Source organism: Pristis pectinata, chromosome 16 (genome assembly GCF_009764475.1).
Source record: "Pristis pectinata isolate sPriPec2 chromosome 16, sPriPec2.1.pri, whole genome shotgun sequence".
Classification (NCBI taxonomy): domain Eukaryota; kingdom Metazoa; phylum Chordata; class Chondrichthyes; order Rhinopristiformes; family Pristidae; genus Pristis; species Pristis pectinata.
The window spans coordinates 41,885,101-41,901,826 of NC_067420.1; the positions used below are offsets into that span (position 1 = coordinate 41,885,101).

General features: G+C 45.8%; 1 protein-coding gene across 1 annotated transcript in view; it reads left to right on the plus strand.

The window, feature by feature from the left end:
• The window catches only part of LOC127578693 (ubiquinol-cytochrome-c reductase complex assembly factor 1), a 104,420-nt gene extending 99,148 nt beyond the window's left edge, over positions 1–5,272 (plus strand). Inside the window, exon 9 of the mRNA XM_052030978.1 lies at positions 3,696–5,272. Coding sequence (XP_051886938.1) covers positions 3,696–3,830 — 135 coding nt within the window. The 3' untranslated portion in view covers positions 3,831–5,272. The remainder of the gene's footprint in view (positions 1–3,695) is intronic.
• The last annotated feature ends 11,454 nt before the right edge of the window (positions 5,273–16,726 follow it).

Consider the following 16,726-nt stretch of genomic DNA (forward strand, 5'->3'; position numbering starts at 1 on the left):
CCGATCAAAACTTTTCGTCATCTTCAAAAGTAATTTTTGAAGGAATGAGACTCCACGTTTCCAAGGTGTACAGGGCGAGAGAGATCGTTGAGAAGTAATTGGGAATTAGTAGGACTGGTTATACCTCATTCAACAAGGTTTACATTTCCCATTGGTTTTAGAATAATTGAGGAAAAAGTAAATTTTGCATCAAATCACCGATATGTGTGAAGTGCAGTCCCTGTGCAGGAGCTCAGAATCACTGACATTGACTTCCAGATTTCCATGTTTAACTGCATGTATGCAGGCAGTAACAGTTACTGTAGCTTCATTTAATAACTGTGAGCTTTGACAGTATCACCATCAACAGAGCTGCTGATATCCCCTTCTAGCTCAACGTCGGATTTTTCTTATTGATGCTCCTGGGAATATTTTGCTATGTTAATCACACCACATAATTTCAAGTTGTAGAATCAGACTCTCAGAATATGATGGCAGTGAACATCCCTATATGTTTGGTGAAGGATTTAAGTCGAGTTTATTGTCATGTGCACAAGTTCGGTGAGTACAGTTACAATGAAAAACTTGCTTGTGGCAGCATCACAGGCACGTAGTACAGACAACATACAGAACATAAATTGTACAAAACACTGAAGAAAAAGACCCTGCAAAACAAGACATTAATGCAAAATCACAATTAGAAATAAGTCCATGGTAGCACAAGAGGTGGTCTGTAGTGTTCCGTTGCTGAGGTAGGGTTAGGGTTGTGCAAGTTGGTTCAAGAACCTGACAGTTGTAGAGAAATAGCTGTTCCTGAACCTGGTGGTGTGGGACTTCAGGCTTCTGTACCTCCTGCCTGACGGTAGCAGTGAGAAGAGGGCATGGCCCATATGGTGGGGGTCTTTGATAATAGATGCTGCCTTCTTGAGGCAGTGCTTCCTGTAGATGCTTTCAATGGTGAAGAGGGCTGTGCACATGGGGGATCAGGCAGGAAAATTGAGATGAACCCACAATCAGGTCAGTTGTGATCTAATTGAATAGCAGAACAGGCTTGATGGGCAGAATGGCCTCCCCCACTGCTCCTGCTCTAATGTACCTGTCACACCGTAAATTACCCGCAGTCTCAATAGGAAAGGCAAGTCGATCCAAATAGGCATATCTGTTTTAAATGCCCATCCACAAAATTGTCCCATAAAATGGAAAAAGCAACAAATGCTCTGGGTGTTCCACCGCAGCTCTGGAGATCGGAAGCGTGAATGTGAATGTGTGCACACGTACTTGTTGGCAACGGTGCCGGATTGTCAGTAACCCTACTGGCTCCGCTCTCTTCCCCTTCCTCAAAGAAAACTCCGCGCTGAGGGCTCCTGGTGCAAAATGTGAACATCTGCTGCGACTTCCTCCTCTAGGTTACCTGGAATCCCGACAGGAAAGAATAAAAGTTCCTGGAAGTATTGGGGATTTTAGCCACACTGAAAGCTGTCACTGAACAGATGGCCAGTTGTACTCATGACCACAGAAAACGTGAGAGTTGTGACTGATGCAGTCAAATCTTCTGAGAAATTTCCTTTCCAAAACATAGACCTTGGGCGTTGGGATGTGTAGGGGCCAGTAATCGTACATTCAGAGCTCGTTCGAAATCAGGAAGTGGACAATTACCTGAACTTCCATTTTCAGCCTGTCTTACAGTGTTAGAAGGGTTTTGCAGTCAGGTAAGGTCACTCAGCAAAGCTGGGAAGGAACATGTTGGTTTGCACAGTACTGTGCTGTGATTCCAGTGTTCATCTTACACGTCTCTTCACTGCCAATTTTTTTTTCTCATCTTTTTTTTTCCCCATGGTGTCAATCAAAACTGAAGCAAACTCTTCACTATTAACCCCTTCCAACCATAGTTTAGTGGGCAGTGGTAGTCCGGTGCACACATTTCTATAGCTCTGGTACAGTTCGGATCCAGTTGACAGATTGTAGGTATGTGCTTTAACCCATACAGACAGTTCACTGCAGAATTTTGTGTTGTTTAAGATCTGGCGCTAATTATGTTTACCCCCATTTTTGGCACCCCACCCCCAAAGATTCAATGCAGTTACAAGGAATTTACACCGGAGAAGCAGGCCATTTGGTCCAACAGGTCATGGCTGTATTCATGCTCCACATCACTCTCCGTCTGACACCAAGGACGGACTCTGCCCCTTTCTCCCTTGATGCATATCTGTATTGGCATTGGTTTATCACTGTCACATGTACCAAGGTACAGTGAGAATGGTTGAGGCAGGTACATTAACAACATTTAAAAGGTACTTTGACAGGAAAGGTTTAGAGGGATATGGGTCAAACACTGGCAAATGGGACTAGCTTAAATGGGAGTCTTGGTTTATGTGGATCAGTTGGGCCAAAGGGCCTATTTCTGTGCTGTGTGACTATGACAGTGAAAAGCTTTTGTTTTGCATGCCATCCAGACAGATCATTCCTTACGTAAGTACATCAAGGTACAGAAAGAAAACAGAATGCAGAATATAGTGTTACTTTTTACAGAGTGGATCTGCTCTCCCCTCCTCCCCCGCACCTGCCTATCACTGTCTCTTACCTGCATCTACCTATCACCACCCTGTGCCCACCCCACCTCCCCTCTTTTGTCCACCTATCACTGCTCTGCTTTTCCCTCCTATATATCGGGCTTCCCCTTTTCCTATCTTCAGTCCTGAAGAAGGGTCCTGACCTGAAACGTTGACCGCCTGTTTTTCTCCACGGATGCTGCCTGGCCTGCTGAGTTCCTCCAGCATCTTGTTGTTTTTTCATCCAGATTCCAGCAACTGCAGTCCTTTGTTTCTCTCTCTTAAACGTTCCTATTGTATCTGCTTCCACCACCACCCCTGGCAGCCCGGTCCAGACACCCACCACCCTCTGTGTATTTGGTGATTGGTTTATTGTATGCACCGAGATACAGTGAAAAGCTTTTCTTTGCGTGCCATCCAGACAGATCATTCCATACAGAAGTGTGCTGAGGTAGTACAGAAGGAAAACAAAACAGTGTGGAATATAGAGACACAAGAGATGCTGCAGGTGTTGGAATCTGGAGCAACATACAAAACGCTGGAGGAACTCAGCAGGTCAGGCAGCATCTGTGGAGGGAAATGGACAGTTCATAAGGACTGGGAATTGGTGATTGGTTTATTGTTGTCACGTGCACTGACGTACAGTGAAAAGCTTTGGTTTGCGTGCCATCCAGACAGATCATTCCATGCATGTGCATCGAGGTAGTACCAGTCCTGATGAAGGGTCTCGACCCGAAATGTCGACTGTCCACTTCCCTCCGTAGATGCTGCCTGACTTGCTGAGTTCCTGCAGTATTTTGAATGTAGAACATAATGTTACAGTTACAGAGGAAGTTCAGTGCAGGTAGACAATAAGATGCAAAATGTAGAACAAAACATGCCTCACACAAAGAGTTATACAGCAAGGAAACAGGCCCTTCGGCCCAAATCAACCATGCCAACCAGGTTGTCTAACTGAGCCAGTCCCATTTGCCTGCATTTGGCCCATATCCTTCAAAACCTTTCCTATCCATGTACCTGTCCAAATGTCTGTTAAACATCATAATTGAACCTACCTCTACAGTTTCCTCTGGCACATCTCCTTCACCCTTTGCCCCTCTCACTGTAAGCCGCTGGCCCCTGGTATCCGGTGTGACTGACACCCTGCTCTCTGCCCTCCCTCCTCAGATGCAGTACCTGGACTCGATGAATGGGGAGGACCTGCTGCTGACGGGGGAGGTGGAGTGGCGACCTCTGCTGGAGGACAACCCCCAGAGCATCCTGAAGCCGGTCCCACCCGCCTACAACGACGAGGGGCTCTGACCTGAGGCGATCCATGCCCCCAAAGTTCCCAGATGCACCCCCCATCAGGTGCAGAAGCGTTCAGTGACAATCATACCTGTGACTAAGACAACTCGAGTTCTTAATCCAGTTTGTATTTATTCCTGGGTTTTCCCTTTGTCCCCTACCCGATCCACCTATTCGTAATATGATCCTGGGTTATGTTTCCCCTGTCTGAAATGCTCACCCTGTCCTCCTCCACACACCCCAGGAAGCTGGGTTAACTTCCCTGCCTTCCTGTGGGTGAGGTGGGTAAGCATTTCCACCCTGTGCTATTGCCCAGATCTTCCACAAAGGCTTCAAACACGATATGCGGTACTTTAAACTCCAAGCCAAACTGGGCTACAACTGAAATCTGGGCAGCCCAGTGGACACGGTTCAAAGGGGTAAGGACACGGCTTGCGATTCAGCGAACCGTGGGAACTCACTGGGCTGAAATCTTTAATCTTTTCTGTAGATAATCTACCCGTGTGGCCTCTATGTTTTTGTTAAGCCAATAGGCCTAAGGTTCAAACACACTTTAGAAATGTGTGCAGTGCAGACAGGGTAGACAGAATATGAGGCACACATTGCGGGTGCAAGGCTGCTGATGCTGAACAAAGCTCCAAGACTGTCCTGTTGTAGCTGCAAACCCTCACTGAAATCTTAAATCGCAAGAACAAACAGACGAGTGGGATGTTGTGTGTGAGATGTACACAGTGTTTCAATGAGAAAGCAAAGTTTCATCTGCACACAAACAAACCAGTTACGTCAAAGCTAGTTCATTGGCTGTAGAGCGTCGTAGCAAGGGGGCTGCATAAATGCAAGACTTTTTTCTTAGAAAGCAAAATCGGTGGCCAGTATAATTAGGCATGGGTGCTGAAGGCTGTAAGTGTCCCGTGTGTCCTCCCATCCCCAACCCAGCTTCTCCGGGGAGAGTTCATGTATACTTTTGGAATATACTTGGGATGGGCTTCCTGGTTCGGACTCTAGTTGATTAGTTTTGGTTCCAAGTGTTGGGAACCCTGGCTTTGACCTCACTGGGATCTCCTCACACTCGCTCCACCATTCCTCCTCCATTTCACTTGCATAACATCCTCTGCTCTCTTGCTGAGAGATCGAGTTCTCCACTATGGATTCCTGCTGAAGAAAGATCGAGGCTGCATAAACTGATGGTACAGGAAAACATTGGCCCGGCAGCAAACAGTGTCTCTTTTGTATCTGAGTGGAGATCAGGAGGCTGCAGATTCTCTTCCTGATCTGTGCTGGGCTTTGTTTCTTAACCTGGACATCAGGCCTATGTATATAGCGTATATCAAATTCCTTAAGTTTGTATTAAAACAGTTCAATCAACTTATTTGCCAGTGCAGTGGGGATTTCACTATTGTATCAGATAATATTTCTCTATTAAAGTATAAATGTTCAGTTGACGTGATTGCAGATTATACTGTGCCCTGTGGTAACTAAATTACCTGTGAACGTCATAGTCCATACCAGGGTCACTCTGCACGCCATTCATTATTGGTGTGTTTCAGAATGAAGGAATTAAACAATAACTGTTCTCAGCAGGCAAATTAGTCTTTGACAATTTTGGTGGCAGAGCTTAAAACATTTAAACGAAAAAGTGTGGACCTGGAGTAATTTGCTTCTGTGTGCCTCCTTCCCACAGCGCAGAGGTAGCCTCCTCTCTTCTGAGCGAGAGGTTGAGAGTTTGAGTTCCCAGCAAGAGAGTGGAGCTGGGTGAGACTGTTGGGGCAGGTCTGAGGGAGTGCTGCACCTTTTGGAGAGTCTGGTTGTTTGATGTACCTCCATCTGCCCTCCCAGTGGATATAATGGATCCCACAGCAGTGGGTTTCTGCCGATAGCTATTCCTCAGTCACTGCCACAGATTCCCTGGTGATTCTCACAATGCAGTGCATGTTTCCCACGGCTACACCCAGAGTTTTTCAGTGTTTTAGGATGTCCTGCCATCACAAAAATTCCAAGATTCAACTGTGACCTCCGTTACTGTCTGCACAGAGTTTGCACATTGTCCCTATGGATTTCCTCCGGGTGCCCTGGTCTCCCCCCGTGTCCTGGAGATGGGTGGGATAAGGGGTTGGTTGGCCACTGTAAAGTGTGTAGGTGACTGGTAGAATCTGGAGGAGTTGATGGGAATGCGGGGAGAATAAAAGGGGCTTAGCATAAATGAGTGCTTGACGGTCAGCACGGACTCGATGGGCTGAAGGGCCTGTTTCCGTGCCGTGTGACTCTATGACTATTTTCCTGCAATGTACAGTTCCACTGGTGGGAGTCTCCAGTATGTACCACGTGACCATCAAACCTCCCTGAGATGTTGTGGCAGCTCCATGTAGAAGGTAGGTGTTTCCCTGTCAGTAGGAGCAGGAGGAGGCTACTCAGCCCCTCAAACCTGCCCACCATTCAATACGATCATGGCTGATCTATGCCAGCCTCAACTCCTCTTGTGCCAGTTCCTCATAGCCCTTGATTCTTCGATTTTTCAAATATTTATCCATCTCCACCTTAAATATATCTAATGATCCGGCCTCCTGCACCCTAAGGGGCAAGGAATTCCAGAGATTCACCCCCCCCCCCCCCCTCAGAGAGAAGAAATTCCTACGCACCTCAGTTTAAAAGGACTGTCCCCTTATTTTGTAGCTGGGTCCCCTTGTTCATGACTCTCCCACTAGTGGAAACATCTCAACATCTACTCTGTCAAGACCCCTTAGGATCCTGTATGTTTTAATAAGGTCACGCCGCATTCTGATAAACTCCCAAGGAATACAGACCCAAACTGTCTGGCTTACCTTGATAGTTTGGCCATTCTTCGACTTACAAGAGGGATGCATTCTGGGAAGACAGTTCATGAAGTGAAATTTCCTAAAGTAGAAAGGCTTTGCAAAAGGCAGTGTGGGAATTTTGGTACGACGTATTCCAGTCAAGTTCAAGTTTATTGTCATAGGCACACATACACAGGGTATAACTGCCATGAAAATTGGCATTTTGCAGCAGCAGCATAGTACATTACACAAATGACAAACATAAGTTAACATAAATTAACTTATGCATAACTTAGACAACAAAATAAAAATAATGACACTAGTGCAAGTTGAGACAGAGAAAAAGAAATACAGCCCGAGGTAGTGTTAGGGCTTTTCAGGTCAGTTCAAGAAACCTCTTCTGCGCCTTCTCGAAAGTCTCCACATCCTTCCCATAATGGGGCGATCAGAATTGAATCCAATACTCCAGATGCAGCGTAACCAGAGCTTTATAAAGCAGCAACGTAACTTCCTGACTCTTGAACTCAGTGTCTCGACTGATAACGGCCAGCATGCGCCTTCTTTACTACCCTATCAACCTGTGCAGCCACTTTCAGGGAGCTATGGACTTGGACTCCAAGTTATATCAAATGTCTGGATATGATTTAGTCACACCTAGGCACTTTAGTGAAGCCAGGAAGACAAGCTTTCCCAGGAATGGTATTGGTATGGAAGAGTAGGAGTTGAAGGAGCAGAATAAAGTGATCGTCAGACATGTTTGTGAAGCGACAAATGAGATTTGCTTTCACTGACACTGGGTGTGATTATATCCTCTGCCATGGACGTTCAATCCACAGGAAACACCTGTATTTCTGCAGCATCCCCAGGTGTTTTACAACTGACAAAATCCCTCCAAAGTGTAGTCAAAAGTCATAGCGAAATGTGGGACACAACTTCCAACAAACAGTGCTGTTGTAAAGACCAGGTAATAGGTTTGGTAATGTTCATCGAGAAATAAGTATTAGGCTGTAAACTAGGCCTCAGAACTAAGGAAAGGTCATCAACGTGAATTATTAACATTTCTCCACTGACCTTGTGTTTCTCTTTCTTTGGGACAGAGAAGGAGGCCCTTCAGCCCATTGAATCTATGCTGGCTCTCAGTCCAATCCCATTCCCATACTTATTTTACCACAGCCTACTTTCCCTCCTACCAACCTGGGACGCGGGTGTAAACTGGAGCACCTGGGGGAAACCCACACGGTCACAGGGAGAACGTGCAAACTCCACACAGACAGCATCCGAGGTCAGGATTGAAACGGGGTCACTGGAGCTGTGAGGCAGCGGTACCACCTGCTGCACCAGGGTGCCAACCTGCTGAATGCTTCCAGCTCTCTGAGGTGGAGGTCTCCTCCGGCCTCCCTTGGAAAACGATTCTGCGTTGTATATTTTGTTCCACCTGCCCAGAGAAATCTGGAGATGCTACTTGTCTGCATTCTGCTTTAGTTATGGGGGTGGGAGAGGGTTTTAGAGCAGTGCTGTACATCACCCCTGCCTCTGGCTCAGAAAGAAGTAACTTGCAGTGTCACTCCAGAGACCTGAGCACAATATATCAAGGATAATGCTCCCGGTTCGGTCCTAAGGGAGTACAGACAACACACCAGACTTGTTGTCTCAGACAGATGTGAAAATAAACAATGATGCTCGTGGTAAAGCATGGACGGTTAGTGTAACGCTATTACAGCGCCAGCAACCCAGGTTCAAATCTGGCCGCTGTCTGTAAGGAGTTTGTACATTCTCTCCGTGTCTGCGTGGGTTTCCTCCGGGTGCTCCGTTTTCCTCCCACATTCCAAAGACATACGGGTTAGGAAGTTGTGGGCATGCTAAGTCGGTGCCGGAAGTGCGGCGACACTTGCGGGCTGCCCCCAGAACACTCTACACAAAGATGCATTTCACTGTGTGTTTCGATGGACATAATAAAGATATATAAAAAAATTATCTCCCAACTAATGAGATCAAAACACGATCTGGTCATTATCCTACTGTCGGTATGGGAGATTGCTGTGTTTTCTACAATAAAACAGACTTTAAAAATTACTTCATTGTCTGTGTAGCCCCATGAGATTTTGTGAGGCGAAGCGATGTATAACATGAGTACAATTATTTCTCCAACTTACCACTTAAAACAGAAACTGGGACAATATCCCACATTCTCACTGATGCACTACCTTGTTTCTGACAGTGGAAGGCACCAGTGAGCCACATTACATCTCAGGCAGCGTTTAGAGGCCTAAACAGATGTAAAGACGGAAAAAAATCAATGGTTTGGGCACATCACAATTCCAGTAACTAGTTAACTCCTGCTTGCTTAAAGGGGAAGGAGGTACAGAAGCCTGAAGTCCCACAGCACCAGGTTCAAGAACAGCTACTTCCCTTCAACCATTCTGTTCCTGAATTAACCGGCACAACCCTAAACACTGCCTCACTATCGCAACACCAAGACCACGAAGATCACTTTGCACTAAAATGGACTTTGTGTTTTTTGTTCTAATCGTGTTCTTTCTTGTAAAAATTGTTTAATTTATGTTTTTCTTGTGAATGCTGCCTATCTGATGCTCTGTGCCTGTGATGCTGCTGCAAGTTTTTCATTGCACCTGTGCACACGTGTACTTGTGCAGATGACAATAAACTTGACTTTGACTTTGAATGGGAGAGCAGGCTTTAAGGGCCAAATGGCCTACTCCTGCTCCTATTTCTTATTTAAATTTAAATTTTATTTACAGCGTGGTAACAGGCTTTTCTGGCCCAATGAGTTCACGCCGCCCATTTTAAACCCAAATTAACCTACCCATACGTCTTTACAATGTGGGAGGAAACCGGAGCACCCGGAGGAAACCCACGCAGACACGGGAGAACGTACAAACTCCTTACAGACAGCAACGGGAATCGAACACCAATCGCTGGCGCTGGAATAGTGCCGCCCTATGTGCTCCTGAATGACAGTCCAGGCACGGCCAGTGATGGAGATTTATTTTGCTGAGGGTCCTGCTAAATATTTAGAAAAGGAAAATAGACAGTTACTTTGCCAGCCGAATTCATCAACGCTTGGTACGGCAACTGCTCTGCCCGTGGCTGCAAGAAACTGCAGAGAGTTGTGGACACAGCCCAGCACATCACGGAAACCAGCCTCCCCTCCATGGACTCTGTCTACACTTCTCACTGCCTCGGTAAAGCAGCCAACATAATCAAAGACCCCACCCACCCTGGATATTCTCTCTTCTCCCCTCTCCCATCAGGCAGAAGATACAAAAGCCTGAAAGCACGTACCACCAGGCTCAAGGACAGCTTCTATCACACCGTTATAAGACTATTGAACCCTAACACGATAAGATAGACTCTTGACCTCACAATCTACCTCGTTATGGCCTTGCACCTTATTGTCTGCCTGCACTGCACTTTCTCTGTAGCTGTGACACTTTATTCTGCATTCTGTTATTGTTTTCCTATGTACTACCTCAATGCACTGTGTAATGAATTGATCTGTATGAACAGTATGCAAGACAAGTTTTTCACTGCACCTAGGTACATGTGACAGTAATAAACCAATTTACTAATTACACCTCACCATTCACTGTGGGCATATTGAAATGTCAGAGCATGGGTCATGAGACCGGACAAGTGAACAACCTGAGCCACCAAGCTTACACTGGAAGTTTAATTAGCAAACAATGCCCTGGAAAATATACCAGAAATAACACGGTGGCGGCAGTTAAGAAAATAAAATCTATGTTGTACATAGGAGTGAGTGCTGACATATTTTAAAAATTGACTAGCTTGTGGTGATTGTCAGTGTGTGATAAATGGCTGCTATCTCTGCACCACTTCCACTTTTCCTTTTGATACAGAAAGATGCCATTTGGTCCATCAAGTTTATTCCAGCTGATGGAGCAATCCCATTCTCCCATTAATTTTCTCTGTAACTTATCCTCTCCATGTTCCCATCAAGTCTACACCCCCCCCCCCACTACCATCCTGGGCCTGGCTGATTCTCTCTCCACGGATGCTGCCTGACCTGTTGAGTGTTTCCAGCATCTTTGATTTTTATTTCAGATTTCCAGCATCTGCAGGCTCCCATTCTTGCTTCCTTTATACTTCGTTCTGTTCAGTTATCGCTCTCAGGGGATGTCTTTAACACTCCAACCTCTTTTTTATTTCCTGTCTCCAGCCAAACCGCTTCTCTGCAGTCTCCAACCTCATTGTTCCCTAACCCCGACTGCTCGTTTCAACCTCAGAAATCTCCCCCACCCTCCCCCTCTCCATCCGCCCATCACCCACACGCTCTTCCCACCAGTTCACCTCCCCACCTCCCTCCCTCTATTCCCTGTCACACCTTCCTCCCATCAGATTCCATCATCTTCGGCCCTTTGTTATGTCCACCTATCACCCCTCCTCACCTGGATCCACCTATCACCTGCCGGCTCTTGCTCCATCCCTTCTCTCCACCTTCTTTATTGACTATCTCCCCCTTTCTTCCAGTCCAGATGAAGGGTCTTGACCCAAAACATCGACTGTCCGTTTCCCTCCACAGATGCTGCCTGACCCGCTGAGGTCCTCCAGCACTTTGTGTGTTGCTCCAGGTTCCAACATCTGCTGTCTCTCGTGTGTCTCCACTTCTACATCCTGGTTACACGAACTTAGTTCATCCCTCTCTATTATGCTAGGGCCATCATTAATTAACCGAGCTACTCCTCACCTTCCTGCCCTTCCTAAGTGCCGTGTTAACTTCAATAACCATGTCTCCCTCTGACTCCTTTTAAATGTTTACCTGAACATGCTCTCGGGAGTTGCCTCGGGATGTTCAGGGTGATTCGGTTTGTCCATGAGGATTCTCCTGAACTTCTACTGACGCCCTATAGAAAGTATCCTGACGGGTTGCATCCCAGCCTGGTACGGCAACTGCTCTCCTCTGGACTGACGGAGCCTGCAGAGAGCGGTAAACACTGCCCAGTCCGTCACAGGCTCCTCACTTCCTTCCATCCAGTCCACCTTCACGGTGCATTGCCTCAGGAGTGCTAGTTGTATCTTCAAGGATGCCCGTCACCCTGGCCATTCCCTTTTCTCTCTCCTACCTTCTGGGAGAAGATACAGGAGCTTGAAAGCCCGGACGTCCAGACTCAATAACAGCTTCTTCCCCACTGCTGTCAGACTCCTGAACCAACCACCTCTCTCACATCCCCTTCCCGGTAATGCTGCTACATTCCCAGACTATCAATTCAACCTCGATCTTCGCACCATTCTGTTGAACTTTGTGCTTGACGCTGTATTTATTACTGTATTTATTGTTACCATATATGCTGTTTACTCTGTGAGCTTCATGCAAACAAGGAATTTAATTGCACCCTGGAGTATATGACAATAAACTACTCTGTATCTGAATCTGAAACTATTTCAAGATATTTCCTTTTGGATACCTGTCTTCGAAGATAAGATTTCTTTATTAGTCACATGTACATTGAAACACATAGTGAAATGCATCTTTTGCGTAGTGTTCTGGGGGCAGCCCGCGAGTGTCGCCACGCTTCCGGCGCCGACATAGCACGCCCACGACTTCCTGACCCGTACGCCTTTGGAATGTGGGAGGAAACCGGAGCACCCGGAGGAAACCCACGCAGACACGGGGAGAACGTACAAATTCCTTACAGACAGCAGCCAGAATTGTACCTGGGTCACTGGCGCTGTAATAGTGTTACGCTAACCGCTACATTACTGTGCCTGCCCCACAGGTTTTCATGGAAGATGGGTGGAGTGATGTTTCCTTGTCTTTAACCTAACTTTAGGTTTCCGGTTCTTGTCCCTTTCTAACATGGAGGTGGATTTCATTCCCCTGACAACTGCCACATCCACTTCCTCCATGTAGACCTGTGGCTCCAATGTTTAGTGTGTCCTCAAACTGTCATCTTCCACCACAGAGGCTGTGATTTCTTCGGTCTCTTCACAGCTACTCCCCTCTTTACCCTGATTATTCTTGCTTATAAATCTTCTCCCATCAACTGAGCTTGGTACATAATCTCTATCTGACTGCACGTGGTATTCAAAACAACGCAGGTGAACTGAGAGCACAAATAGAAATAAATGCAATCTGACATCCTTTGTAGATGTGTGGCATTTTGCCAGTTTATAATCCACCTGCCATGTTCTTGCCCACTTGCACTGTTTTTCAATATCTCCCTAAATTCTCTTCACATCCACCTGCCTCCTCTCAATCCCACCTAATTTTGCACCCTCATCACTTCTCAGTGCTGCATTCACTCATTTGTTTGCTTGACTAACAGCCAACCATCCCCCCGGACATTCACTCCCTCCACTACTTGTGCACAGTGACTGCCATGTGTTCCAGCTACAAAATGCACTGCTCCTCCAACAGCACCCCGATCGTAGAACATAGAACATAGAACAATTACAGCACAATTCAGGCCCTTCGGCCCACAAAGCTGTGCCGAACATGTCCCTACCCTAGAAATTACTAGGCTTACCCATAGCCCTCTATTTTACTCAGCTCCATGTACCAATCTAACAGTCTCTTGAAAGACCCTATCGCATCAGACTCCACCACCGTTGCCGGCAGCCCATTCCACGCACTCACCACTCTCTGAGTAAAAAACTTACCCCTGACGTCTCCTCTATATCTACTCCCCAGCACCTTAAACCTATGTCCTCTTATGGCCATCAATTCAGCCCTGGGGAAAAGCCTCTGACTATCTACCCGATCAATACCTCTCATCATCTTATGCACCTCAAACAGGTCCCCCCTCATCCTCCGTCTCTCCGAGGAGAAAAGGCCGAGTTCACTCAACCTGCTTTCATAAGGCATGCTCCGCATCCCAGGCAGCATCCTTGTAAATCTCCCCTGCACCCTCTCTATGGCTTCCACATCTTTCCTGTAGTGAGGCGACCAGAACTGAGCACAATACTCCAAGTGGGATCTGACCAGGGACCTATATAGCTGCAACAATACCTCTCGGCTCCTAACTTCAGTTCCCCGATTGATGAAGGACAATACACCATATGCCTTCTTAACCACAGAGTCCACCTGCACAGCTGCTTTGAGCGTCCTATGGACTCGGACCCCAAGATCCCTCTGATCCGCCACACTGCCAACAGTCCTACCATTAAGACTATATTCCGCCAACATATTTGACCTACCAAAATGAACCACTTCACACCTATCTGGGTTGAACTGCATCTGCCACTTCTCAGCCCAACTCTGCATCCTATCTATATCCCTCTGTAACCTCCGACAGCCCTCCAAACTATCATCTCCACCATTGCAAAGGACAAGGGCAGCAGGTGCCCAGGAACACCACCACCTCCAACTTGCACATCATCCTGACTTGGAAATATATCACCATTGCTTGGTCAGTCTTGGAGTTCCCCACTCAACAGCAGTGTGGGAGCACCTTCACTAGATAGTCTGCAGTTCAGAATCAGGATTAGTCAGGATCAGATTTATTATCACTGACTTAGATGACATGAAATCTGTTGTTTTGTGGTCCAGTACAGTGCAAAGATATAAAATTATTCTAAATTACAGAAGTAAATAAACAGTTGTTCAAGACGGTGATTTCTCAAGGGGAATAAATTCTGGTTTTGCCAGCAACAGCCATATCCCAAAAATGAATTTTAAAAGTAAATTCGTCTAAACTCCAGAGAGTGGAGGCCCAGTCTAGTCAATCTCAGCTTATGTGACGGACATGTCATCTCGGGTACGTATCAGTCTGGTAAATCTTTGCTGAATCACGGAACACAGAACATAGCACAGCACAGGAACAGGCCCTTCAGCCCACCATGTTGTGCTGAACTAATTAAACTAGCAATTAAATGCCTAACTAAACGAATCCCTTCTGCCTACACAATGCCCCTATCCCTCCATTCTCTGCACGTTCATGTTCCTATCTAAGAGCCTCTTGAACGCCTCGATTGTATCTGCCTCCACCACCACCCCGGCAGCACATTCCAGGCAACCACCACTCTCTGTGTAAAATAACTTGCCCAGCACATCTCTTTTGAACTTACCCCCTCTCACCTTAAATGTATGCCCTCTAGTATTGGATATTTTGACCCTGAGAAAAAGATACCGGCTGTCTATCTATGTCTCTCATAGTCTTATAAACTTCTATCAGATCTCCCCTCAGCTTCTACCACTCCAGAGAAAACAACCCAAGTTTGTCCGACCTCTCCTTGCCTTATAATCTCCTTGCACATGCCGTCTAATCCAGGCAGCATCCTGGTAAAACCTCTCCCGCACTCTCTCCAAAGCCTCCACATCTTTCCTATAATGGGACGACCAGAACTGAATGCAATACTCCAGCTGCAGCCTAACCTGAGTTTTATAAGGCTGCAACATAACTTATAGTCTCTTGAACTCAATGCCTTGACTAATACAGACAAGCAGGCCATATGCCTTCTTTACCACCCTATCAACCTGTGCAGTCATTTTCAGGGACCTATGGGCTTGGACCCCAAGATCCCTCTGTACATCAACACTGTTAAGGGTCCTGCCATTAACTGTATACTGTCCCTTTGTATTTGATCTCTCAAAGTGCAACACCTCACATTTGGCCGGATTAAACTCCATCTGCCATTTCTCTGCCCGTATCTGCAACTGATCTATATCCCGCTGTATCCTTTGGTAATCTTCTACACTATCCACAACACTATCAATCTTTGTATTGTCTGTCAACTTACTGCCCACCCATCTATGTTTTCATCCAGGTCATTTATATACATTACAAACATCTGCTAGGCTCCCTCTAGCAAATTCCTGAGGGCATGTTGACAGGTGAATGTGGAGAGGATGCTTCCTCTTGTGGGAGGATCTAGAAATAATTGGTAATTTGGTAATTGGTTTATTATTGTCACATGTACTGAGATACAGTGAAAAACTTTTGTTTTGCATACCATCCAGTCAGATCATTCCTTACGTAAGTACATTGAGGTAGAACAAGGGAAAAACAATAACAGAATGCAGAATATAGTGTTACTGTTACAGAGAAAGTGCAGTGCAGGCAGATAATTAAAGTGCAAGGGCTATTGACAAGGTAGATTGAGAAATCAAGAGTTCACCTTTAGCGTATAAGAGGTCCATTCAAGAGTCTTATTTCGAGTTAACTGTTTAAAAATAAGGGGTCACCCATTTAAGACAGATGAGACAAACATTTTTTCCTCATTGGATCGTGAGTCTTTGGAACCCTCTTCCTCAAAGAACAGTAGAAGAGCCTTTGGATATTTCTAAAACAGAGGGAGATAGATTCTTGATAAGCAAGGGGCTAAAGGTTACAGGAGGTAGATGGAAATGTAGAGATGAGGTTACAATCAATGGGCCATGATCTTATTGAACGGTGAAGCAGCCCTAAGTGGTCATAGACAACTTCTGCACCCAATTCATATGCATGCATCCTTTTTTGTTAGTAAGAGACCAAAATTACACACACTACTCTCATCTCAGTCTCACCAAGGTTCTACATAATTGTAGATTCATTTTCCCAAAGATATATACATAAAGTATGCAGTCATACAATGCAGATCATTGCATTGTCTTTGCTCATTATACTAAGTATATTGTTACATTCACCTACAATATTTATATTAAGTCAGTAGGGTAAAACATCAACATTGCTCAATATGTTTTGATGACTGTATTTTTCCTCTGGAAGTTTTATTTCTCCATTTAACCATTTATATCCTCGAGGTTAGTTTAGGGTCTAAACCTGGAACTCTGGACTCAGCTGCAGAGTGGGAGCACCTTCACCAGAAGGACTGCAGCATTTTTGGTTAAATCTGCTTTCACTGTTCTCTCAGCGGACACATTCCAGATCACAACTTCACCCCTTGGACAAGTCAATTTGCAAATTCTGGGCATGGATTGAATTGCAGACCAACTGTTGCAACCAGAAATCTCCCACAAAAGCCAGAAAGCATGTACCACCAGGCTCAAGGACAGCTGCTATCCCACTGTTATAAGACTACGGAACGGTTCCCTAGTACGGTAAAATGGACTCTTGATCTCACAATCCATCTCGTCTTGGCCTTGCACCTTATTGTCTGCCTGCACTGCACTTTCTCTATAACTGTAACACTTTATTC